The sequence below is a fragment of the Chiloscyllium plagiosum genome, unplaced genomic scaffold, assembly GCF_037043375.1.
Source record: "Chiloscyllium plagiosum isolate Xiang-an unplaced genomic scaffold, Cpla_swu_hap1 HiC_scaffold_20, whole genome shotgun sequence".
Taxonomy (NCBI): Eukaryota; Metazoa; Chordata; class Chondrichthyes; order Orectolobiformes; family Hemiscylliidae; genus Chiloscyllium; species Chiloscyllium plagiosum.
This window is the reverse complement of record NW_028270158.1, coordinates 66,823,584-66,849,325: the sequence shown is the minus strand read 5'-3', so window position 1 is coordinate 66,849,325 and position 25,742 is coordinate 66,823,584. Positions and strand designations below refer to the sequence as shown.

Below are 25,742 nucleotides of genomic sequence, written 5' to 3'. Positions count from 1 at the left end.
ACCTGTGTATCTGGGAGAGAACACACGTCCCTGTGTATATAAGAGAGAACAGAAGTCCCTCTGAATATGAGGGAGAACAGCAGTTCCTATGTATATGAGAGAGAACAGCAGTCCATTTGTATCTGAGAGAGAACAGTGGTCCTGTTTATCTTACAGAGAACAGCAATCCCTAATTATCTCATAGAGAGTAGCAGTGCCTGTGTACATTACAGAGAACAGCAGCGCCTATGTAATCCACAGAGAACAGCAGTACATGTGTATATGAGAGAGAAAATATCAAACCATGTTTATCTGAGAGTGAACTGCTATATCTTATGAAGAACAGCAGTCCCTCTGCATCTGATTGAGAACAGCATGTGTCGCATAGAGTACAGCAGTCTCTGTGTATCTTACAGAGAACAGCAGTGTCTGTGTATCTCAGAGACAACAGCAGTACCTGTGTATCTGGGAGAGAACAGACGTCCCTGTGTATCTTATGGAGAACAGCAGTTCCTGTGCATCTTATAGAGAACATCGATGGCTGTGCAAATGAGAGAGAACAGAAGTTCCTGTGCATATGAGAGAGAACTGCAGTCAATGTGTATCGGAGAGGGAACAGCAGTGCCTGAGTATCTGAGAGAGATCAGCCATGCCTGTGTATCTAACAGAGAACAGCAGTGCCTGGATATCATAGAGAACAGCAGTCCCTGTGTATATGAGAGAGAGCAGCAGTCTCTATTTATTATGGAGAGAACTGCAGTCCATGTGTATTTGAGAGGGAACAGAAGTCCCGCTGTATATGAGAGAGAAGAGCAGTCCCTCTGTATATGATCGCAAACAGCAATGCCTGTGTATTCTACAGAGAACAGCAGTGCCTGTGTATCGTACAGACAACACCAGTGCCTGTGTGTATTGCAGAGAACAGCATTGCCTCTGTATCTAAGAGAGAACAGCAGTACCTGTCAACCTGGGAGAAAACAGCATTGCCTGTTGATCTTACAGAGAACAGCAGTGCTTGATTATCTGAGAGAGAACAGCAGTCCCTGTTTTTTTTACGAGAGGGAACAGCAGCCCCAGTGTTTCTTATATAGAACAGGCATACCTGTGTATCTTATAGAGAACAGCAGTGATTGTGTATATGAGAGAGAACAGCAGCCCCTGCGTATATGAGTGAGAACAACAGTCTCTGCGTGTCTTAGAGAACACCAGTCCATGTGTATCTGAGAGACAACAAGAGTCGCTGTGTATATGAGACAGAACCTTTGTAGCTGAGGTTGAACAGCAGTCCCTGTATTCGTGAGTGAGAACAGCAGTACATGTGTAAAGGAGATAGAACAGCAGTGCCTATGAATCTGAGAGAGAACAGCTGTGCCTGTGTATCTTATAGAGAAAAGCAGTCCCTGTGTATCTTTCTGAGAACAGCAGTCCCTGTATGTTATTGTGTATCTTCTACAGAACAGCAGTGTTTGGGTATGTGAGAGGAAACAGCAGCCTCTGTGTATCTGAGTGAGAACAGCAGTCCCTGCAAATCTTAAAGAGAACAGCAGTGCTTGTGTATCCTGCAGATGCACTGAGGCTGCAGGTTTCTCTCACATACCCAAAGAAGGCACAGACGAAAGAACAGCAGTGCGTGGTTAAAAATCACACAACCTCAGGTTACAGTCCAACAGGTTTAATTGGAAGCACTAGCTTTCGGAGCATTGATCCTTCATCTGGTGGTTCATGAAAGAGCAGCACTGTGAAAGCTGGTGCTTCCAATATGAACAGCTGTTGGACTAACCTGGAGTTGTGTGATTTTTAACTTTGTACACTGAAGTCCAACACCTGCATCTCCAAATCATGACAGCAGTGCCTGAGTATCCTATAAAGAACAGAGTTGCCTGTGTATCTTGTAGAGAACAACTGGGCTTGTGTATCTGAGCCAGAACAGCAGTCCCTTTGTATATGAGAGAGAGCAGCAGTGCCTGTTTATCTCGTAGAAAACAGCAGTCCTTATGTATCTTGTCGAGAACAGCAGTGCTTGCATATCAACAGCAGGCACTGTGTGTATGGGAGAGTACATCAGTCCCTATGCATCTTATAGAGAACAGCAGTGGGGGAGTATGTGAGAGAGAAGTGTAGTCCCTGTATATAATGATTGAGCACAGAGCTGAAAATGTGTTGCTGGAAAAGCGCAGGAAGGGCTCATGCCTGATACGTCGATTCTCCTGTTCCCTGGATGCTGCCTGACCTGCTGCGCTTTTCCAGCAACACACTTTTTTCTCCTGTTCTCTAAGATACACAGGCACTGCTGTTTTCTGTTAATACAGAGGCACTGCTGGTCTCTATAAGATTTTCAGCCCCTGATGTGCTCAACGAGATACACAGGGACTGTTGTTTATTATAATATACACAGGGACTGCTGTTTTCACTCAAATAAACAGGGACTGGTATTATCTCTCAGAAACACGATTCTCAGGCCATGCTGTTTTCACTCAGATTCACAGGCACTGCTGTTCTCTGTAAGATACATGCACTGCTGTTCTCTCTCAAATACACAGGCGCTGCTGTTCTCTGTATATACACAGGCACTGCTGTTCAGTATACGATGCACAGATGCTGCAGTTCTCTGTACGGTACGGTTCTCTGTTCTCTGTAAGATAGACAGGGACCGCAGTTCTCTGTAAGACAGACAGGTACCGCAGTTCTCTGTAAGATACAGAGGAACCGCTGTTCTGTCGCAGATACACAGGCACTGCCGTTCTCTGCAAGGCACACAGATATTGCTGTTCTCTGGACGAAACACAGGCACTGCTGTCCTCCGTACAATACACAGGCACTGCTGTTCTCTGTGAGTTACACAGGAACCTCTGTTCTACATAGGATACTCAGGCATGGCTGTTCTCTCTCATATACATAGGGACTGGTGTTCTCTCTCATATACACAGGGGCTTCTTTACTCTCTCAGATACACAGGGACTGCTGCTCTCTTTCAGGTTCACCAGCATTGCTGTTCTCTCTCAAATACACATGGACTCAAGTTCTTTCCAAGATAGACAAGGACTACTGCTCTCACTCATATAGACAAGGACTGCTACCCTCACTCATATACACAGCCACTGCTGTTCTCTGTAGAATACACACTGACTGTTGTTGTTTACCATATACATGGGGGCTGCTGTTCTCTCTCACATGCACAGACACTGCTAATTTCTTCCAGATACACAGACACTGCTGTTTCTCTCTCAAATTCACAGGCAATGCTGTTCTCTTTAAGATGCAAAGGCTCTGCTGTTCTCATTAAGATACACAAAGACTGCTGCTCTCTCTCAGATACACAGACTCTGCTGTTCTGTATAAGATAAACAGGCACTGTTATACTGTCTCATACACACAGGGACTGCTGTTCTCCATAACATATACAGAGATTGCAGTGACCTAAAATATTCACAGGCACTGCTGTTCTCTCTCAAATTCACAGGCAATGCTGTTCTCATTAAGATAGACAGGGACTGCTGCTCTCACTCATATACACATGCACTGCTGTTTTCTGTTAATACACAGGCACTGCTGTTCTCTATACATTATTCAGCCCATTCTGATCTCAATGAAGTACCCAGGGACCGCTGTTCTATATAATAAACACAAGGACTGCTGTTCTCTGCATGATACACCGCCACTGCTGCTCTCAATAAAATACAAAAGCAATGCTGTTCTCTTTAAGATACACAGGTACAGCTGTTCTCTATAAAATATAAAGGCACTGCTGCTCTCTATAAGATACACAGGCACTTCTGTTCTCTATAAGAAACACAAGCACTTCTGGTCTATATAAGAAACACTGGCAATGCTGTTTTCTCCCAGATGCACAGGGACTGCTGTTCTCTACAAGATACACAGGGACTGTGGTTGTCTATAAGGTAAACAAGGTAAACACATACATCTGACCTCTCTCAGATACACAGGGACAACTGGTCTGTCTCAGATACACAAGCACAGCTATTCTTTATAGGATACTCAGGCACTGCTGTCATGATTTGGTGATGCCGGTGTTGGACTTGGGTATGCTTCCAATTAAACCTTTTGGACGATATCCTGGTGTTGTGTGATTTTCAACCACGCACTGCTGTTTAGATTAGATTAGATTACATTACAGTGTGGAAACAGGCCTTTCGGCCCAACAAGTCCACATCGACCCGCCAAAGCGTAACCCACCCATACGTTTACCCCTTACCTAACACTACGGGCAATTTAGCATAGCCAATTCACCAGACCTGAACATCTTTGGACTGTGGGAGGAAACCGGAGCACCCGGAGGAAACCCACACAGACACGGGAAGAACGTGCAAACTCCACACAGTCAGTCGCCTGAGGCGGGAATTGAACCCGGGTCTCTGGCGCTGTGAGGCAGCAGTGCTAACCACTGTGCCACCGTGCCGCCCATATACAAAGGCACTGCTGTTCTCTGCAAGATACACAGGCACTGCTGTTCTCTGTAAGAAACACAGGGAATGCTGTTCTCAATCAGATGCATAAGGATTGCTGTTCTATCTCATTTGCACTCGTACTGCTGTTCTCACTCACATACACCGGGACTGCTGTTCCCCCCCGATACAAAAGTGCTGCTGTTCTCTCTCATACACACAGGGACTTTTTTTTTCTCAGATACACATGGACTGACGTTCTCTCTAAGATACACAGCGACTGCTGTTCTTATGCACATACACAGGGCCTGCCGCTCTCTCTCATACACACTGCCACTATTGTTCTCCAAAAGATACACAGGAACGGCTGTTCAATATAAGGTACACAGAGGCTGCTGTTCTCTCTCAAATAAACAGGGACTGCTGTTCTCTCAGATACACAAGCACTGCTGTTCTCTCAGATACACAAGCACTGCTGCTCTCTATAAGATACACAGGCACTGTTGTTGTCTCGCAAATACACAAGGGCTGCTGTTCTCAATCATATACACAGCTAACTGCTGTTCTCTACAAAATACACTCGCACTGCTGTTCTCCATAAGATACACACTGCTGTTCTCGATAAGATACTCGGGGACTGCTGTTCCCTCATAGATACACAGAGGATGCTGTTCTCTCTCATATAAACAGGAACTGGTGTTCTCTCTCAGATACACAAGCAATGGTGTTCTCTATACGTTATACAGACAATGCTGTTGCTATTGTTCTATACAATAGACACGGAGACTGCTGTTCTCTCTCAGATACACAGGCACAGCTACTCTCTGCATGATGCATAGGCACTGCTGTTTTCTATAAGATACCCAGGGACGTCTGTCCTTTCTCAGATACACAGGTAGGGCTGTTCTCTTTCAGATACACAGGCACTGCTGTTCTCTGTAAGATGCACAGGGACTGTTGTTCTCTCTAGGATACACAGGCACTGCTGTTCTTAATAAGATATAAAGACTACTGTTCTCTCAGGTGCACAGAGGCTACTGTTTTTTCTCACATACCCAAACACTGTTGTTCCGTATAGGATAAACATGAACTGCTGCTCTCTATTACATGTACAGGGACTGCTGTTCTCTGAAAGATATACAGGGACTGCTGTTCTCTCCAAGATACTCAGGGACTGCTGATCTCTCTCATTTACTCAGGCACTGCTGTTCTCTCACCAATACACATGGACTGCAGTTCTCTCTCATAGACACAACCACTGATGTTCTCCATAAGATGCACAGGGACTGCTGTTCTCCATAAGATGGACAGGGACTGCAGATCTCTCTCATATACACAAGCACTGCCGTTCTCTCTCATATACACATGGACTGAAGTTCTCTCACAGATACATAAGGCACTGTTCTTCCCTCATATACACAGGGCCTTCTGTTCTTTCTCAAATACACAAGGACGCCTGTTCTCTATAAGATACACAGGGATTGCTGTTCTCAATCATTATATACAGGGACTGAATTTCTCTCTCACATACACAGCCGCTTCTGTTCTCTATAAGATGCATAGGGACTGCTGTTCTCTCCAAGATACTCAGGGACCGTAGTTCTCTCTCATATACACAGCCACTGATGTTGTCGATAAGATGCACAGTGACTGCTATTCTCCATAAGATACCCAGGGACTGCAGATCTCTCTCATATACACAGGCATTGCTGTTCTTTCTCCGATACACATGGACTGCAGTTCTCTCTCAGATACACAAGACATTGCTCTTCTTTTATATACACAGGGTCTTCTGTTCTTTCTCAGTTACACAGCTACAGTGTTCTCTCTCAGATACACTGGCACTGCTGTTCTCTGCAAGATGCATAAGGACTGTTGTTCTCTTTAAGATACACTGGGGCTGCTGTTCTGTTTCAGAGGCTGCTGTTTTCTCTGACATACCCAAAGACTGTTGTTCTGTATATGATGCACAGGAACTACTGTTCTCCATTACATATACAGGGACTGCTGTCCTCTGAAAGACACACAGGCACAGCTGTTCTCTCTCAGATACACATGGACGCCTGTTCTCTATAAGATACACAGCGATTGCTGTTCTCAATCATTATATACAGGGACTGCACTTCTCTCTCACATACTGTCCCACTGCTGTTCTCTATAAGATGCAAAGGGACTGATGTTCTCTCTCATACAGACAGTGCCTGCTGTTCTCTATCAGATACGCAAGCACTGCTGTTCTCGGCAAGATACACAAGGACTGCTGTTCTCATCAGGATACACAAGGACTGCTGTTTTCTACAAGATAAACAGGCACTGCTGTTCTCTCTCATATACATAGGGATTGCTGTTCTGGCTCAGATACACAAGCCCAGCTGTTCTCTACAAGATACCCAGGCAACTCTGTTCTTTATAAGATACTCAGGCACTGCTGTCATGATTCGGAGATGCAGGTGTTGGACTTCGGTGTACCAAGTTAAAAATCACACAACTCCAGGTTATAGTCCAACAGCTGTTCGTATTGGAAGCACCAGCTTTCACAGTGCTGCTCTTTCATGAACCACCAGATGAAGGATCAATGCTCCGAAAGCTAGTGCTTCCAATTAAACCTGTTGGACTGTAACCTGATGTTGTGTGATTTTTAACCACGCACTGCTGTTCTTTCGTCTGTGCCTTCTTTGGGTATGTGAGAGAAACCAGCAGCCTCAGTGCATCTGCAGGATACACAGGCACTGCTGTTCTCTTTAAGATTTGCAGGGACTGCTGTTCTCAATAAGATATGCAGAGACTGTTATTCTACTCAGATACACAGAGGCTGCTGTTTCCTCTCACATACCCAAACACTGCTATTCTGTAGAAGATACACAGGAAAAGCTGTTCGCTATAACATACAGGGACTGCTGTTCTCTAAAAGACACACAGGGACTGCTTTTTTTTAGATTACTTTACAGTGTGGAAACAGGCCCTTCGGCCCAACAAGTCCACACCGACCCGCCGAAGCGCAACCCACCCATACCCCGACATTTACCCCTTAACTAACACTACGGGCAATTTAGCATAGCAATTCACCTGACCTGCACATCTTTGGACTGTGGGAGGAAACCGGAGCACCCGGAGGAAACCCACGCAGACACGGGGAGAATGTGCAAACTCCACACAGTCAGTCGCCTGAGGCGGGTCTGTGGCGCTGTGAGGCAGCAGTGCTAACCACTGCTTGATAAGATACTCAGAGATGACCGTTCTCTCTCTCTCAGATACACAGAGGCTGCTGGTTTATCTCACATACGCAAAGACTGTTGTTCTGTATAAGATAAACAGGAACTCCTGCTCTCTGTTGCATGTACAGGGACTGCTGTTCGCTATAAGATACAGAGCAGGCATAGCTGTTCTCTGGCAGATACACCAGCACTGCTGGCCTCTCTCAGATACACACAGACGCCTGCTCTCTACAAGATACACAGGGACTGCTGTTCTCAATCATTATAAACAGGAACTCCCCTTCTCTCTCATATACACAGTCACTGCTATTCTGTATAAGATACATGGAGACTGCTGTTCTATCCCATACAGACAGTGTCTGCTGTTCTCCGTCAGATACACTGGCACTGCTGTTTTCTGCAAGATGCATAGGGACTGTTGTTCTTTCTAGGACACACAGCACTGCTGTGCTCTTTAAGATACACTGGAGCTGCTGTTCTCGGTAAGATACACAGACTGCTGTCCTCTCTCAGAGGCTGCTGTTTTCTCTGATATACCCAAAGACTCTTGTTCTGTATACGATGCACAGGAACTCCTGTTCTCCATTACATATACAGGGACTGCTGTCCTCTGAAAGACGCACAGGCATAGCTGTTCTCTCTCAGATACACAAGGACACCTGTTCTCTATAAGATACACAGGGATTGCTGTTCTCAATCATTGAGGAGAAAGTGAGGTCTGCAGATGCTGGAGATCAGAGCTGAAAATGTGTTGCGGGAAAAGCGCAGCCGTGTCTGAGAGAACAGCAGTGTTTGTGAATCTGGAAGAAAACAGCATTGACTATGTATCTTATAGAGAACAGCATTGCCTGTGAATCGTATATAGAACGGCAGAACCTGAGTATCTTGTAGAGAACAGCACTGCTTGTGTATCTGAGAGTTAACACCAACCCTGGTTATTTGAGAGAGAACAGCAGTTCCTGTGTATCTTCCAGACAACGGCAGTGCCTGTGTATTGTACAGAGAACAACAATGTCTGTGTTTCTGCAAGGGAATAACATTAACTGTGAATCGGAGAGAGGGCAGCAGTCCCTTTTATTATACAGAGAGCAGCAGTGCTTGTGCATCTGAGAGAGAACAGCAGTCTCCGTATATATTATATAAAACAACAATCCCTGTGTATCTCGTTGAGCACAGCAGGGGCTGAAAATCTTATAGAGACCAGCAGTGCCCGTGTATTAACAGAAAACAGCATTGCCTATGTACCTTATAGAGAATAGAAGTGTCTGTGTACCTTGTAGAGAACAGCAGTGCTTGTATATCATGTAGAGAACAACAGTGCTTCTGTATCTGAGAGAGAACAACAGTCCTTGTTTATATGAGAGAGAACAGCAGCCCCTGTGTATCTGCGAGACAACAACAATATGTGAGTATTTTACAGAGAGCAGCAGTGACTGTGAATCTTGGAGAAAACAGCATTGCCTGGGCATCGAATAGAGAACAGCAGTGCTTGTGTATCTGAGAGAACAGCAGTCCCAGTTTATATGAGAGAGAACAGCAGTCCCTGTTAATGTTATAGAGAAAAGCAGTCCCTGTATATCTTACAGACAACGGCAGTGCCTGTGTATCGTACTAGAGAACAACAATGCCTGCGTTTCTACAAGGGAACAGCATTAGCTGTGAATCTGAGAGAGCACAGCAGTCCCTGTGTTTATGAGAGAGAGCAGTCCCTGTGTATCATACAGAGAACGTGCAAACTCGGGGCTCTGGCGCTGTGAGGCAGCAGTGCTAACCACTGTGCCACCATGCCGCCATGAGAGACAGCGGCAGTCCCTGTGCATGTGAGTGAGAACAGCAGTGCCTGTGTATCTTACAGAGAACGTCAGTCCATGCTTATCTGAGAAAAACACAGTCCTTGAGTGTCTGAGAGAGAACAGCAATACCTTTGTATCTGAGGGAGAACAGCAATCCCTGTGTATGTGTGAGAACAGCAGTACGTGTGCAAATGAGATTGAACAGCCGTGCCTGTGTATCTGAGAGAGAACAGCAGTCCTTGTGTATGCTACAGAGAACAGCAGCGCCTGCGTATAGGAGAGATAACAGCAGTGCCTCTATCGTATAGAGAACAGCAGTGACTTTGTGTCGTACAGACAACACCAGTGCCTTTGTATCTGAGAGAGAACAGCAGTGCCGGTGTATCTTATAGAGAACAGCAGTGCCTGTGAATCTGATAGAGAACAGCAGAACCTGCGTATCTTGTAGAGATCAGCACTGCATGTGTATCTGAGAGATAATACCAGTCCCTGTTTATTTGAGTGAGAACAGCAGTCCCTGTGTATCTTCCAGACAACGACAGTGCCTGCATATCATACAGAGAAAAACAATGCCTGTGTTTCTGCAAGGGAATAACATTAACTGTGAATCTGAGAGAGGACAGCAGTCCCTGTGTAACACACAGAGAGCAGCAGTGCTTGTGTAGCTGAGAGAGAACAGCAGTCTGCGTGTATATTATATAAAACAATAGTCCCTGTGTATCTTGTTGAGTACAGCAGGGGCTGAAAAACTTATCGAGACTAGCAGTGCCTGTGTATTAACAGAAAACAGCAGTGCCTGTGTATCTTACAGAGAACAGCAGTGCCTGTGAATCTGGGAGAGAACAACAATCCCTGTTTATATGAGAGTGTATCTGCGAGACAACAACAATACGTGAGTATCTTACAGAGAGCAGCAGTGACTGTGAATCTTGGAGAAAACAGCATTGTCTGAGCATCGAATAGAGAACAGCAGTGCCTGAGTATCTTATAGAGAACAGCAGTGCTTGTGTATCTGAGAGAACAGCAGTCCCTGTCAATATGAGAGAGATCAGCAGGCCCTGTGAATGTTATAGAGAACAGCAGTCCCTGTATATCTTACAGGCAACGGCAGTGCCTGTGTATCGTGCAGAGAACAACAGTGCCTGTGTTTCTACAAGGGAATAGCATTAACTGTGAATCTGAGAGAGCACAGCAGTCCCTGTGTTTATGAGAGAGAGCAGCAGTCCCTGTGTATCATACAGAGAGCAGCAGTGCCAGTGTATCATATAGAGAACAGCAGTCTCTGTGTCTATTATATAGAACAACAGTCCCTGTCTATCTCATTGAGTACAGCAGGGACTGAATAATTTATGGAGAACAGCATTGCCTGTGTATCTTACAGAGAACAGCAGTGCATGTGTATCATATAGAGATCAGCAGTGCCCATGTATCTTACAGAGAACAGCAGTGCCTCTGAATCTGTGAGATGAACAGCAGTGCCTGTGTATCTTATAGAGAACAGCACTGGCTGTGTATCTGAGAGAGAATACCAATCCTTATTTATGGGAGAGAGAACAACATCCCCTATGTATCTGAGAGAGAACGGCAGTCCCTGAGTATCTTACAGAGAACAGTAGTACCTGCGTACCTTGTATAGAACAGCAGTTGGCTGTAGATATGATTGAGAAAAGCAGCCCTTGTGTATCTGAGAGAGAACAGCAGTCGCTGAACATCTTACAGACCCTATGTATCTTAGAGAGAACGTCAGTCCATGTGTATCTGTGGAAGAACAGCAGTCCCTGTGTATGTCAGTGAGAACAGCTGTACGTGTTCAAATGAGATTGAACAGCAGCGCCAGTGTATCTGAGAGAGAACAGCAGTCCTTGTGTATGCTATAGAGCACAACAGTCCCTGTGTTTCTGATAGAGAACAGCAGTGCCTGTGTATTTTGCAGAGAACAGCAGTGCCTGTGTATATGAGAGAGAACAGAAGTGCATAGTTAAAAATCACACAACACTATATTATAGACCAAAAGGTTTAATTGAAAGCACTAGGTTTTGGAGTGCTGCTCCTTCATCAGGTGGTTCATGAAGGAGCAACGCTCCGAAAGCTAGTGCTTCCAATTAAACTTGTTGGACTATAACCTGGTGTGGTGTGATTTTTAACTTTGCACTCTCCAGTCCAACACCGGCATCTCCAAATCATGACAGCAGTGCCTGAGTATCCTATAAAGAACAGCAGTGCCTGTAAATCTGGGAGAAAACAGTATCACCTATGTATCACAACCGCTGTGCTTGTGTATCTGAGACAGATCAGTTGTCCCTGTGTATCTGAGAGAGATCAGCAATCCTTGTTTACCTCATAGACAACCACGGTCCCTGTGTATCTTGTAGAGAACAGCAGTCCCTGTGCATCAGGGAGAAAACAGCATTGCCAGTGTTTCTTATAGAGAACAGAAGTGCCTGTGTTTCTTATAGAGAACAGAAGTGCCTGTGTATCTGAAAGAGAACAGCAGTGCTTGTGTACCTTATTGAGAGCAGAACAGCAGTGCCTTTGTACCATAGAGAGATTAGCAGTGCCTTTGTATCCGATAGAGTTCAGCAGTGCCTGTGTATCTGAGAGAAAACAACAGTCCCTGTGACTCTTATATAGAACAGCGGTCCCTGGATACCTCATTGAGATCAGAAGGGGCTGAATAACATATAGAGAACAGCAATGCCTGTGTATTAACAGAAAACAGCAGTGCATGTGTATATGAGTGAAAGCAGCAGTCTCTGTGATCTGAGGGAGATCAGCAATTTCTGTGTATCTTTGAGAGAACAGCAGTCCCTGTGAATATTTCAGGGCACAGCAATCTCTGCATATGTTATGAAGAACAGCAGTCCCAGTGTATATGGGACAGAACAACAGTGTCTGTTTATCTTATACAGAACAGCAGAGTCTGTGTGTCTGAGAGAGAGCAGCAGTCTCTGCGTATCTTAATGAGAACAGCAGAGCTGTTGCATCTTAAAGAGAACAGCATTGCTTGTGAATTTGAGAGAGAAGCAGCAGTGCCTGTGTACCTGAGAGAAGCAGCAGTGTCTGTGTATCTGGAAGAAAACAGCAGTGTCTGTGTATCTGAGTGAGAACAGCAGGCCCCGTGTATATGGTAAACAACAACAGTCAATGTGTATTCTACAGAGAACAGCAGTGCCTGTGTATATGAGTGAGAACAGCAGTCCTTGACTATATGAGTGAGAGCAGCAGTCCCTGTCTATCTTGGAGAGAACTGTAGTCTATGTATATCTGAGAGAGAACAGCAGTGCTTGTGTATCTCAGAGACAGCAGCAGTCCCTGTGTATCTGAGAGAGTAAAGAAGCCCCTGTGTATATGAGAGAGAACACCAGTCCCTATGTATATGAGAGAGAACAGCCGTGCCTGAGTATCCTTTATAGAACGGAGGTCCCTGTGTAACTCACAGAGAACAGCAGTGCCTATGTATTATATGAGAGTATGAAACAGACTGGTAAGCTAGAGGAGATACTTGTTAGCAAGGAAGATTGAAAAACTTGAGGATAGACAAGCCCCCCGGGCCTGACGGGATATATCCTAGGATTATGTGGGAAGCAAGAGAGGAAATTGCAGAGCCATTGGCAATGATCTTTTCGTCTTCACTGTCAACGGGGGTGGTACCAGGAGACTGGAGAGTGGTGAACGTTGTGCCCCTGTTCAAAAAAGGGAACAGGGATAACCCCGGGAATTACAGGCCAGTTAGTCTTACTTCGGTTGTAGGCAAAGTAATGGAAAGGGTACTGAGGGATAGGATTTATGAGTATCTGGAAAGACACTGCTTGATTAGGGACAGCCAGCACAGATTTGTGAGGGGTAGGTCTTGCAAATGTTCGCTAAGTCTTATTGAATTCTTTGAGGAGGTGACCAAGCATGTGGACGAGGGTAGAGCAATGGATATAGTGTACATGGATTTTAGTAAGGCATTTGATAAGGTTCCCCATGGTAGGCTTATGCGGAAAGTCAGGAGGCATGGGATAGTGGGAAATTTGGCCAGTTGGATAGTGAACTGGCTAACCGGTTGAAGTCAGAGAGTGGTGGTAGATGGTAAATATTCAGCCTGGAGCCCAGTTACAAGCGGAGTTCCGCAGGGATCAGTTCTGGGTCCTCTGCTGTTTGTAATGTTTATTAATGACTTGGAAGAGGGAGTCGAAGGGTGGGTCAGTAAATTTGCAGATGATACGAAGATTGGTGGAGTTGTGGATAATGAGGAGGGCTGTTGTCAGCTGCAAAGGGACTTAGATATGATGCAGAGCTGGGCTGAGGAGTGGCAGATGGAGTTCAACCCTGTCAAGTGTGAGGTTGTCCATTTTGGAAGGACAAATAAGAATGCGGAATACAGGGTTAACTGTAGGGTTCTTAGTAAGGTGGAGGAGCAGAGGGATCATGGGGTCTATGTTCATAGCTCTTTGAAAGTTGCCACTCAGGTGAATAGAGCTTGTAAGAAGGCTGATGGTTTAGTTAGCGTTCATTAGCAGAGGGATTAAATTCAAGAGTCGTGAGGTGATGTTGCAGCTGTACAGGACCTTGGTAAGGCCACATTTGGAGTACTGTGTGCAGTTCTGGTCACCTCATTTTAGGAAAGATGTGGAAGCTTTGGAGAGACTGCAGAGAGGAGATTTACCAGGATGTTGCCTGGAATGGAGAATAGGTCGAACGAGGATAGGTTGAGAGTGCTAGGCCTTTTCTCATTGGAACGGCGAAGGATGAGGGGTGACTTGATAGACGTTTATAAGATGATCAGAGGAATAGATAGAGTAGACAGTCAGAGACTTTTTCCCTGGGTAAACAGAGTGTTACAAGGGGACATAAATTTTTTGTGAAGGGTGGAAGGTATAGGGGAATGTCAGGTTCTTTACCCAGAGTGGTGGGGGCATGGAATGCGCTGCCTGTGGGAGTGGCAGAGTCAGAATCATCGGTGACCTTTAAGCAGCAATTGGATAGGTACATGGATAGGTGCTTAAGCTAGGACAAATGTTCAGCACAACATCGTGGGCGAAAGGGCTTATTCTGTGCTATATTGTTCTATGTTCTATACATCTAAATCCCGGAATCTGCAACAACCATTTCTGTCCCTCCTCTAGCCATGTCTCTGAAATGGCCACAACATCAAAATCCCAGGTAACCTATGCTGCAAGTTGACCCACTGTATTCCAGATGCTCCTGGCATTGAGGTACACACATTTTAAACCAACATCTGGTTGCTGTTGCCCTCTTGCAAACTTGTAAACCTATCCCTGAACTCACTACCCTCAACCTCCTGTAGACTGGAACTACAATTCAGGCTCCCATCTCCCTGCTGCATTAATTTAAACTCATCCAAAGAGTATTAGCAAATTTCCACCCAGGATATTGGTACCCCTCTGGCTCAGGTGAAGACCATCCTATTTGTAGAGGTCTCATCTTCCCTAGAAAGAACTCCAATTATCTAAGGATCCAAAACCCTCCCTCCTATTTGTTTGCCTGAGTGTGGTGCTAGAAAAGCACAGCAGGTCAGTCAGCATCAGGAATTCCCGATGAAGGGCTTAAGGCCAAAAAGTCGATTCTCCTGCTCCTCAGATGCTGCCTGAACTGCTGTGCTTTTCCAGCACCACACTCTCAACTCTGACCTTAAGTATCTGCAGTCCTCCCTCCTCCTATGTTTGTTTGCCTGTTTATTGCATCACTTTCTGAGAGATGTTCAAGTGTTATTGGGCTATTTCACAGCTTTGCAAGAATTGCTTTTGAAAGTCCATTACTTAGTATAACATGGAGACCTCCACTTTCTGTTCTAAAAATCTCTTATAGCCTCAGAGACCTTTGCTTTTGGTGCTTGTAAGCTAATTCACATGGAGCAAAACTTGTTGGCTGAGTATCTGATACTAAACAGAAGAAAATGCCGTAATATATCTCCGTAATGTGGGTTCTTGTTACAGTATGCCAGGCTCTACTGGGGTCGACTGGTGTTGTTCTAATGCTCCAGTCAGAGTTCTACAGCACACAGACAAGACCTTTGGGCTCAAATTGGTTCAAGTTGGCCAGAATGTCCGACCTCGCTAACCCAATTTGCGTGCATATCCTTCTAATCCTTTCCTATCCACGGATTTGTCCAAATACCTTTACAATGTTGCTAATGTACCCACCTCAACCACATCCACTGGCAGACTGATTCCATATGCATGCCACCCTCTGTGTACAAAAGTTGCCCCTCAGGTTCCCGTTTATTCTTTCCCCTCCAACCTTAAAGTGATGCCCTCCAGTCCTTGATTCCTCAATCCTGAGTGCATTCACCATATCTATGTCTCTCATATTATACGCCTCTATGAGGTTCTCCCCCATCCCCCCCATCCTATCTCAGTATCTGAAAGAAAGAACAAGAAATTTAAAATTGGAGGTGTCCATTCAGAAGTCTAATAACAGTGGTGAAGAAGCTGTTCTTGTATCATATATTTAAGCATTTGAATCTTCTGCCTAATGGAAACAGTTGGAAGAGGTTCTAACCAGGGTGGAAGAGGTCTTTGTTTATGTTCGCTGCCTTCCTGGGACAGTGAGAAATACAGATGGAATCAATGAATGAAAAGTTGGCTGCATGGTGGACTAGCCTATGTTCACAACTCTCTATTGTTTCTTATTGTCCTGGCAAGGCAGTTGCCATACTAAGCCGTGATGTATCAGGAAATGATGCTTTCTATGGTGATATAATACAGAACATAGGAAATAAATAAAATGTTGAAAAATGTCCATATTAGTGGAGGCACCACCAGACATTTTAAAATGTATAAAGGTCAATAAATCCTGGGGAACGGATCACATGTACCCTAGAACTCTGGAATGTTAGGCAAGTGATTGTTGGGCCCTTTACAGAGATATTTAGGTCGTCGATAGCCACAGTGGAGGTGCCATTATTTAGAAAAGGTGGGAAGGAAAGCCAGGGCACTATAGACCGGTGAGCCTGACATCAACAGTGGGCAAGTTGTAGGACAGAATCCTGAGAAATAGGATTTATATGTATTTGGAAAGACAGGATGGATCAGGGATAGCTTTGTGCATGGGAAATTGTGTGTTGTAAACTTAGAGTCAGAGAGTCATAGAGATATACAGCACAGAAACCGACCCTTCGGTCCAACTTGTCCATGCCGACCAGATATCCCAACCTAATCTAGTCCCACCTGCAAGCACCTGGCGCATATCCCTCCAAACCCTTCCTATTCACATACCCATCCAGATGCCATTCAAATATTGCAATCGTGCTAGCCTCCACCACTTCCTCTGGCAGCTCATTTCATACACGTACCACACTCTGTGGAAAAAGTTGCCCCTTAGGTCTCTTTTATACCTTTCCCTCTCACACTAAACCTATGCCCTCTTGTTCTGGACTCCCTCACCCCAGGGAAAAGACATTGTCCTATCCATGCCTGTCATGATTTTATAGAACATAGAACAGTACAGCACAGAATAAGCCCTTCAGCCCACGATGTTGTGCCGACCACTGATCCTCATGTATGCACCCTCAAATTTCTGTGACCATATATATGTCGAGGAGTCTCTTAAATGTCCCCAATGACCCTGCCTCCACAACTGCTGCTAGCAACGCATTCCATGCTGATACAACTCTGTGTAAAGAACCCACCTCTGACATCCCCTCTATACTTTCCTCCAACCAGCTTAAAACTATGACCCCTCGTGTTAGCCATTTCTGCCCTGGGACTATCGACTCTATCTATGCCTCTCATTACCTTGTATACCTCAATTAGGTCCCCTCCTCCTCCTTTTCTCCAATGAAAAAAGTCCGAGCTCAGTCAACCTCTCCTTATAAGATAAGCCCTCCAGTCCAGGCAGCATCCTGGTAAACCTCCTCTGAACCCTCTCCAAAGCATCCACATCTTTCTTATAATAGGGCGACCAGAATTGGACGCAGTATTCCAAGTGCAGTCTAACCAAAGTTTTATAGAGCTGCAACAAGATCTCACGACTCTTAAACTCAATACCCCTGCTAAATGAAAGCCAAAACACCATATGCTTTCTTAACAACCCTGTCCACTTGGGTGGCCATTTTAAGGGATCTATGTACCTGTACCCCAAGATCCCTCTGTTCCTCCACACTACCAAGAATCCTACCCTTAATCCTGTACTCAGCTTTCAATTCGACCTTCCAAAATGCATCACCTCGCATTTATCCAGATTGAACTCCATCTGCCACCTCTCAACCCATCTCTGCATCCTGTCAGTGTCCCGCTGCAGCCTACAACAGCCCTCTATACTGTCAACGACACCTCCAACCTTTGTGTCATCTGCAAACTTGCTGACCCATCCTTCAATCCCCTCATCCAAGACATTAATAAAAATTACAAACAATAGAGGCCCAAGGACAGAGCCCTGTGGAACACCACTCACCACAGACTTCCAAGCAGAATATTTTCCAACTACCACTCGTTGTCTTCTATTGGCCAGCCAATTCTGTATCCAGACAGCTATGTTCCCTGAATCCCATTCCTCCTGACCTTCTGAATGAGCCTACCATGGGGAACCTTATCAATGCCTTGCTGAAGTCCATATACACCACATCCACAGCTCGACCCTCATCAACTTTTCTAGTCACATCCTCAAAGAACTCGATAAGGTTTGAGAGGCATGACCTGCCCCTCACAAAGCCGTGTTGACTGCATTTAATCAAGCCATGCTCTTCCAGATGGTCATAAATCCTATCCCTCAGAAACCTTTCTAACACCTTGCAGACAACAGACGTGAGACTTACTGGTCTGTAATTGCCAAGGATTTCCCTATTTCCTTTTTTGAAGATAGGAATTACATTTGCCTCGCTCCAGTCCTCAGGTACGACTCCAGTGGAGAGCGAGGATGAAAAGATCTTCGCAAGTGGCGAAGCAATTGCATTTCTCGTTTTCTAAAGCAGCTGAGGACAAATCTGGTCCGGGCCTGGCGACTTGTCAATCTTAATGTTTGACAAAATTTTCAGCACATCAGCTTCCTCTATCTCTATCCATTTCAGCATGCACACCTGCTCTTCAAAGGTTTCATTCACTACAAAGTTTGTTTCTTTCGTAAAGACAGAAGCAAAAAACTCATTTAGGGCTTCCCCTACCTCCTCAGACTCCACACACAAATTCCCTATGCTATCCCTGATCGGGCCTACTCTTTCTTTGACCATTCTCGGATTCTTCACATAAGTGTAAAATGCCTTTGTGTTCTCCCTAATCCGTTCTGCCAAGCCTCTCTCATGCCCCATCCTGGCTCTCCTCAGACCATTTTAAGCTCCTTCCTTGCCTGCCTGTAATCCTGTAGAGCTGAGCTTGACCCCAGCTTCATTCACCTTATGTAAGCTACCTTTTTCCTTTTGACGAGAAGCTCCACCGCTCTCGTCATCCAAGGTTCCTTTATCTTACCACTTCTTTCCTGTCTCAGAGGGACCTCTATAAGGTCACCCCTCTGCCTCCAACGCTCCAGGGAAAACAGCTCAAGCTTATTCAACCTTTCCCTACAGCTCAAACCCTCCAACACTGACATCTTTGTAAATATTTTCTGAACCATTGCAAGTTTCACAACATCCTCACAATAGAAAGGAGGCCAGAACTAAACACAATATTCTAAAAGTGACCTAACTAACGTCCTGTGCAGTCGCAACATGACTTCCCAACTCCTATTCTTTATTGGCCACTGCATAGAGTAAAGTATACCAAACGCCTTCTTCACTATCCAATCTACCTGTACTCCAAGATCTCTTTGTTCAGCAACATTCCCTAGGACCTTATCATTAAGTGTATAAGTCCTGCTAAGATTTGCTTTCCCAAAAGTGTAGCATCTCGCACCTACCTAAATTAAATGCCATTTGCCACTTCTCAGCCCATTGGCCCATCTGATCAAGATCTCGTAATCAAGGAGACTTCTTCACTGTCCACTACATCTCCAACTTTGTTGTTATCTGCAAACTTACTAACTATACCTCTAATGCTCACATCCAAATCATTTATAAGTGATGAAAACTAGTGGACCCAGCACCAATCCTTGTGGCTCTCCACTGGTCACAGGTCTCTGAAAAACAACCCTCCACCACCACCCTCTGTTTTCTACCTTTGAGCTAGTTCTGTATCCAAATGGTGAGTTCTCTCCTGTATTCCATGAGATCTAACCATGCTAACTAGTCTCCCATGGGGAACCTTGTCAAACACCTTACTAAAGTCCATTTGGCTCATGTCCACCACTCTGCCCTCAATCCTCTTTGCTACTTCATCAAAAGACTCAAGTGTGTGACATGATTTCCCATGCTCAAAGCCATGTCGACTATCCCTAATTAGTCCTTGCCTTTCCAAATACATGTACATGCTGTCCCTCAGGATTCCCACCAACAACTTACCGACTACCATCAATCAGGCTCACTGCTCTATAGTTCCCTGGCTTGTCCTTACCACCCTTCTGAAACAGTGGCACAATGTTAGCCAACCTTCAGTCTTCCAACACCTCACCTGTGACTATCAGTGATACAAATATCTCAGCAAGGGGCCCAGCAATCACTTCCCTAGCTTCCCACAGAGTTCTTGGGTACACCTGATCAAGTCCTGGAGATTTATCCACCCTTAACCATTTCAAGACATCCAGCACTTCCTCCTCTGTAATCTGGACATTTTGCAAGATGTCACCATCTATTTCCCTACAGTCTATATCTTCCATATCCTTTTCCACAGTAAATACTGATGCAAAATATTCATTTAGTATCTCCCCCATTTTCTGTTGCTCCACACAAAGGTTGCCTTGCTGATCTTTGAGGGGCCTATTCTCTCCCTAGTTACCCTTTTGTCTTTAATAGATTTGTAAAAACCCTTTGGATTCTCCTTAACTCTATTTGCCAAAGCTATCTCATGTTCCCTTTTTGCCTTCCTGATTTCCCTCTTAAGTATGCCTTTATACTCTGAGGATTCATTTGATCTATCTCATCATTACCTGACATGTGCTTTCTTTTTCTTAACCAAACCCTCAGTTTCTTTAGTCATCTACCATTCACTACACTTACAAGCCTTTCCTTTCACCCTAACAGGAATATACTGTCTCTCGACTCGTTATCTCATTTCTGAAAGCTTCCATTTTCCAGCCATCCCTTTACCTGTGAACATCTGCCCCCAATCAGCTTTTGAAAGTTCTTGCTTAATACCATCAAAATTATCCTTCCTCCAATTTCGAACTTCAACTTTTAGATTTGGTTTATCCTTTTCCATCACTATTTTAAAATTAGTAGAATTATGGTCGCTGGCCCCAAAGTGCACTTTGACAGAAAATGGAAAAAGCAAAGCGAATCTAGACATTATACATAATTAAATGAACAGAGCTCTGAAACACAAGTTAGAACTTCAGAAAGAGGAAATTGAAAGTTTTATTTGTTCATAGGGTATTACATTTATTGCCTAGCCCCAATTGCCTCGAGGACAGTATGACACAACCACATTGCTGTGGATCTGGAGTCACATGCAAGGGTAGCAGATTTCTTTTCTTGGTAGGATATTAATGAATTGGATGGATTTTTACAACAGTGGTTATATGGACATTAGGCTAGGTTTTGGAGTTGATTATTCCACTATATCAGAGAGGCTTTCAGATCACTGGTACACGCAACAATTAATGTTACTTCTTCCTTCACTCAGCCAGTTTCCCAGCTGGATCAATTCCACATTATTTACCTGCAGATAAATAACTTTGACAACACAACGTGCCTTCTGGATATCTTTTTAAACAATGTGAACATTCCCTTAAGTTGACTTCAGTACAGCAAAACAATCAGGTTCTCCATGACCGACAAATCCATATTGACACCATAGTTCCTGTCTTCGGAAATTAAGCATATTCATTCTTGCTCAAAGCATTGTTTAAACTGCAGTGCCTGCTGATAGGGTAGCCCGATACTTCCCAGTCAGTTCCTTAGGTAAAGGCACCAGTCCTGGGCAAGGAACCTGCCCTTCGACCTCACACATGCATTTCCGCAGACAGTACTTCTTGGGCCCAAAGTGTGCAGGGTGTGAATGCTCCTTCCATGCTTGCTCTTCAGCTTCCAGCAACTCCCTGAGAGAAAACACAAATGTCAGGAGCAAAATCAGCATTTTATGGCACAAAGACAACACACATTAACATCAATGCGATATGAGCATTAATTTCAAGAGGGGAGAATACAGCCTCAGCAGAACATCTCGGCTGTTGAAGGCGGCTCTAACCTGACCGCATTTGGGATATTGCAATCAGCATGCGAGAATGGATGTTGGAGGGAGTCCAAAGATAATTTACAAGAATGATCCTGGGAAATCAAAAGCCACACCTATGATGTGCGATTGCAGACTCTGAGTCTGTATACAATGAAGTCTAGAAGGATGAGGGAGAAATTGCATCGATACTTATAATAGCACTGGGGGGGGGGGGGGCGGGCACACCAGGAAGGTAGGTGAGATGGCGATGGGTTAATACAGGTGGGAGGTAAATGTGATAGGTTGGTGGGGAGCAGATAGTTGGAAAGAAAGATGGACCAATATGACAGGCCAAGAGGGTGGTGCCAAGGTGGAGGGTTGGTGGGAGTAGGGGAGATTTGGAAACTGGTAAAGTCAATGTTGATTCCATGTGCTTGTAGAGTCCTGAGGCAGAACATGAGGTGTTCTTCCTCCAATTAGTGGGTAGCTTTGGATTTGATGGTGAAAGAGGCCCAGAATTTCAATGTCTTTGGTGGAACCTGACGGACAGTGGAAATGGCACACCAATAAACCAATCACAGCTCCTTAAGTAGTCAATGGCGTCCCACCTAATCATCCCACGAAGTCACCTCATTCCACGAGTAGAGAGATTTAGCCAATGGCAAGAATGCATGTTCTGCTGGCAATCACCCACGGCTGCCTCCCAAGTGCTCTCTGATTGTAGACAACCTCAGAGTTCCTGTTCCTCAAGTAGTCTTAATCTTAAAGGCCAAAAAGACCATTGGTTCCTGCCTGCTGGATTCCCCGACTTGTTAACCAGAAAGGGACAGGAATCCTGCATGAAACAACCCTAAAGAACATGTCAGCACATCAGGAAGTGTGAATGGTTGAAGGACTTAATATTTAAAAATGCACCAATCCACGTGAAATACTGGTTTTAAATGCTGGATTGTAATTGCTGGAGGAAATCTCTGCAAGATTCTCTGCAAGAATCCTCAGCCCAACCATCTTCAACTGTTTCATCAATGACCTGCTCTCCACCAGAAGGATAAAAGTGGGAATGTTCACAGATGATTATACAATGTACAGCACTATTTGTGACTCCTCCAGATACTGAAGTGTGATCAAATACAAGATGATCTGGACAAAGGGGCAACTTTTTCATGCAGAGGGTGGTATGTGTATGGAATGAACTGCTAGAGGATGTGGTGGAGGCTGGTACAATTGCAACATTTAAGAGGCATTTGGATGGGTATATGAATAGGAATGGTTTAGAGGGATATGGGGCGGGTGCTGGCAGGTGGGACTAGATTGGTTTGGGATATCTGGTCGGCATGGACGGGTTAGACCAAAGGATCTGTTTCCATCTCCATGACTCTATTATCCTGTCTTGTGGAGATTGTTACTTTCTACCATTCACACCACACAAAGACCATCCCTAACGTGAAACAATCTAACTGCAGCCTCCAAACATTATTGATATTAATATCACTGAAACCCCCACTATCAGCATCCGGCAGGTAACAACTGACCAGAAAATCAACTGGACTCAACATAAAAACAGTGACTACAACAGCAGGTGAGAAGGATAAGAATACCACGGAAAACAGCACACCTCCTGACTCCCCAAACCCTGACCAACATCTATAAAAGGCACAAGTCAGGAATGTGATGGAGTACTCCCACTTGCCTGGATGGGCAGCTTCAGCAACACTAAAGGAGACTTGTCAACATCCAGGACAAAGCAGCCCACTTGATTGTGACCACATCCACAAACATTAACTCCCTCCACCAATGTAGCTCAGAAGCAGCAGTGTATATTAACTACATGGTGCACTGCAGACATTCACCAAAGGTGACCCACTCAGGTGTCTTTTCCCTAGAATGGTGATTTCAAGTCTAGGAGCACAGTTTTAAGGCGAGAGAAATTTTAAAAGAAGTTTTTTTTGTTTTACAGAATGGTTGAGAGGGGGGAGGGTGGGAGGGGAAGGAAAGGAGAGAGCGAGAGAGCGACGGGGGGGGGGGGGAGAGAAGGGGAGAGAGAGAGAGACGGGGGGGGGGGGGAGAAGGAGAGAGAGAGAGAGAGAGAGAGAGAGAGAGAGAGAGAGAGAGAGAGAGAGAGAGAGAGAGAGAGAGAGAAGAGAGAGAGAGAGAGAGAGAGAGAGAGAGACTGGGGGGGGGAAGAAGGGGAGAGAGAGAGAGACTGGGGGGGGGGGGGGGAGAGAGAAGAGGAAGAGAGAGAGACGGGGGGGGGGGAAGAGACAGAGACTGGGGGGGGAGGAAGGAGAGAGAGACTGGGGGGGGAGGGGGGGAAGGAAGGAGAGAGAGACTGGGGGGGGGGGAGGAGGAAGGAGAGAGAGACTGGGGGGGGTGCGGGGGAGGAAGGAGAGAGAGACTGCGGGGGGGAGAGAAGAGGAAGAGAGAGAGACTGGGGGGGGGCGGGGAGAAAGGAGAGAGAGACCGGGGGGGGGGGGGGAAGAAGAAGGAGGGAGAGAGACTGGGGGGGGTGGGGGGGGGGGGGAAGGAGAGAGAGACTGGGGGGGGGGGGGGGGGGGGGGGGGGAGGAAGGAGAGAGAGACTGGGGGGGGGGGGGAGGAAGGAGAGAGAGACTGGTGGGGTGGGGGGGAAGAAGGAGAGAGAGACTGGGGGGGGGGAGGAAGAAGGAGAGAGAGACTGGGGGGGGGGAGAGAAGAAGGAGAGAGACTGGTGGGGAGGAAGGAGAGAGAGACTGGTGGGGTGGGGGGGGGGGGGGAAGGGGAGAGAGACTGGGGGGGGGGGGAGAAGGAGAGAGAGACTGGTGGGGTGGGGGGAGGAAGAAGGAGAGAGAGACTGGGGGGGGGGGGAAGGAGAGAGAGACTGGGGGGGGGGGGGGGGGGAGGAAGAAGGAGAGAGACTGGTGGGGAGGAAGGAGAGAGAGACTGTGGGTGGGGGGGGGGAAGGAGAGAGAGACTGGGGGGGGGGGGAGGAAGGAGAGAGAGACTGGGGGGGGGGGGGGGGAGGAAGAAGGAGAGAGAGACTGGGGGGGGGGGGGGAAGGAGAGAGAGACTGGTGGGGTGGGGAAGAAGGAGAGAGAGACTGGGGGGGGGAGGAAGGAGAGAGAGACTGGTGGGGTGGGGGGGGAAGAAGGAGAGAGAGACTGGTGGGGGGGGGGGAAGAACGAGATAGAGACTGGGGGGAGGAAGAAGGAGAGAGAGAGACTGGGGGGAGGAAGAAGGAGAGAGAGACTGGTGGGTGGGGGGGGGGGGAAGGAGAGAGAGACTGCGGGGGGGGGGGGGGAGAAGAGGAAGAGAGAGAGAGACTGGGGGGGGGGGGGAAGGAGAGAGAGACGGGGGGTGGAGGAAGGTGAGAGAGACTAGGGGGGAGAAGGAGAGAGAGACTGGTGGGGTGGGGGGGGAAGAAGGAGAGAGAGACTGGGGGGGGGGAGGAAGGAGAGAGAGACTGGGGGGGGGGGAGGAAGGAAGGAGGGAGAGACTGGGTGGGGGGGGGGGAGGAGGAAGGAGAGAGAGACTGGTGGGGAGGAAGGAGAGAGAGACTGGTGGGGTGGGGGGGGGGGAGAAGAAGGGGAGGAAGGAGAGAGAGATGGGTGGGGGAGGAAGGAGAGAGAGACTGGGGGGGTGGGGTGGAGGAGGAGAGAGAGACTGTGGTGGTGAGGTAAGGAGAGAGAGATGGGGGGGGGGGGGAGGAAGAGAGAGAGACGGGGGGGGGTGGGGTGTAGGAGGAAGGAGAGAGAGACTGGGGGGGGGTGGGGTGGGGGGGAGGGAGAGAGACTGGGGGGGGGGGGGGGGGGAGGAAGGAGAGAGAGACTGGGGGGGGGGGAGAAGAAGGAGAGAGAGACTGGGGGGGGAGGAAGAAGGAGAGAGAGACTGGGGGGGGGGGGGGGGAGGAAGGAGAGAGAGACTGGTGGGTGGGGGAGAAGCAGGAGAGAGAGACTGGGGGGGGAGGAAGAAGGAGAGAGAGGACTGGGGGGGAGGAAGGAGAGAGAGACTGGTGGGGTGGGGGGGGGGAGAGAAGGAGAGAGAGACTGGGGGGGGTGGGGGGAGGAAGGAGAGAGAGACTGGTGGGGTGGGGGGGAGGAAGGAGAGAGAGACTGGTGGGGTGGGGGGGGGAGGAAGGAGAGAGAGACTGGTGGGGAGGGGGGGGGAGAGGAAGGAGGAGAGAGGACTGGTG

General features: G+C 46.7%; 1 protein-coding gene across 1 annotated transcript in view; it reads right to left on the bottom strand.

Annotated features, from left to right (window-relative positions):
* Positions 1–20,745: 20,745 nt before the first annotated feature.
* The window catches only part of mrps25 (mitochondrial ribosomal protein S25), an 11,987-nt gene continuing 6,990 nt past the window's right edge, over positions 20,746–25,742 (bottom strand). Inside the window, exon 4 of the mRNA XM_087998039.1 lies at positions 20,746–21,459. Within this exon, the coding sequence (XP_087854165.1) occupies positions 21,267–21,459 (193 nt within the window). The 3' untranslated portion in view covers positions 20,746–21,266. The remainder of the gene's footprint in view (positions 21,460–25,742) is intronic.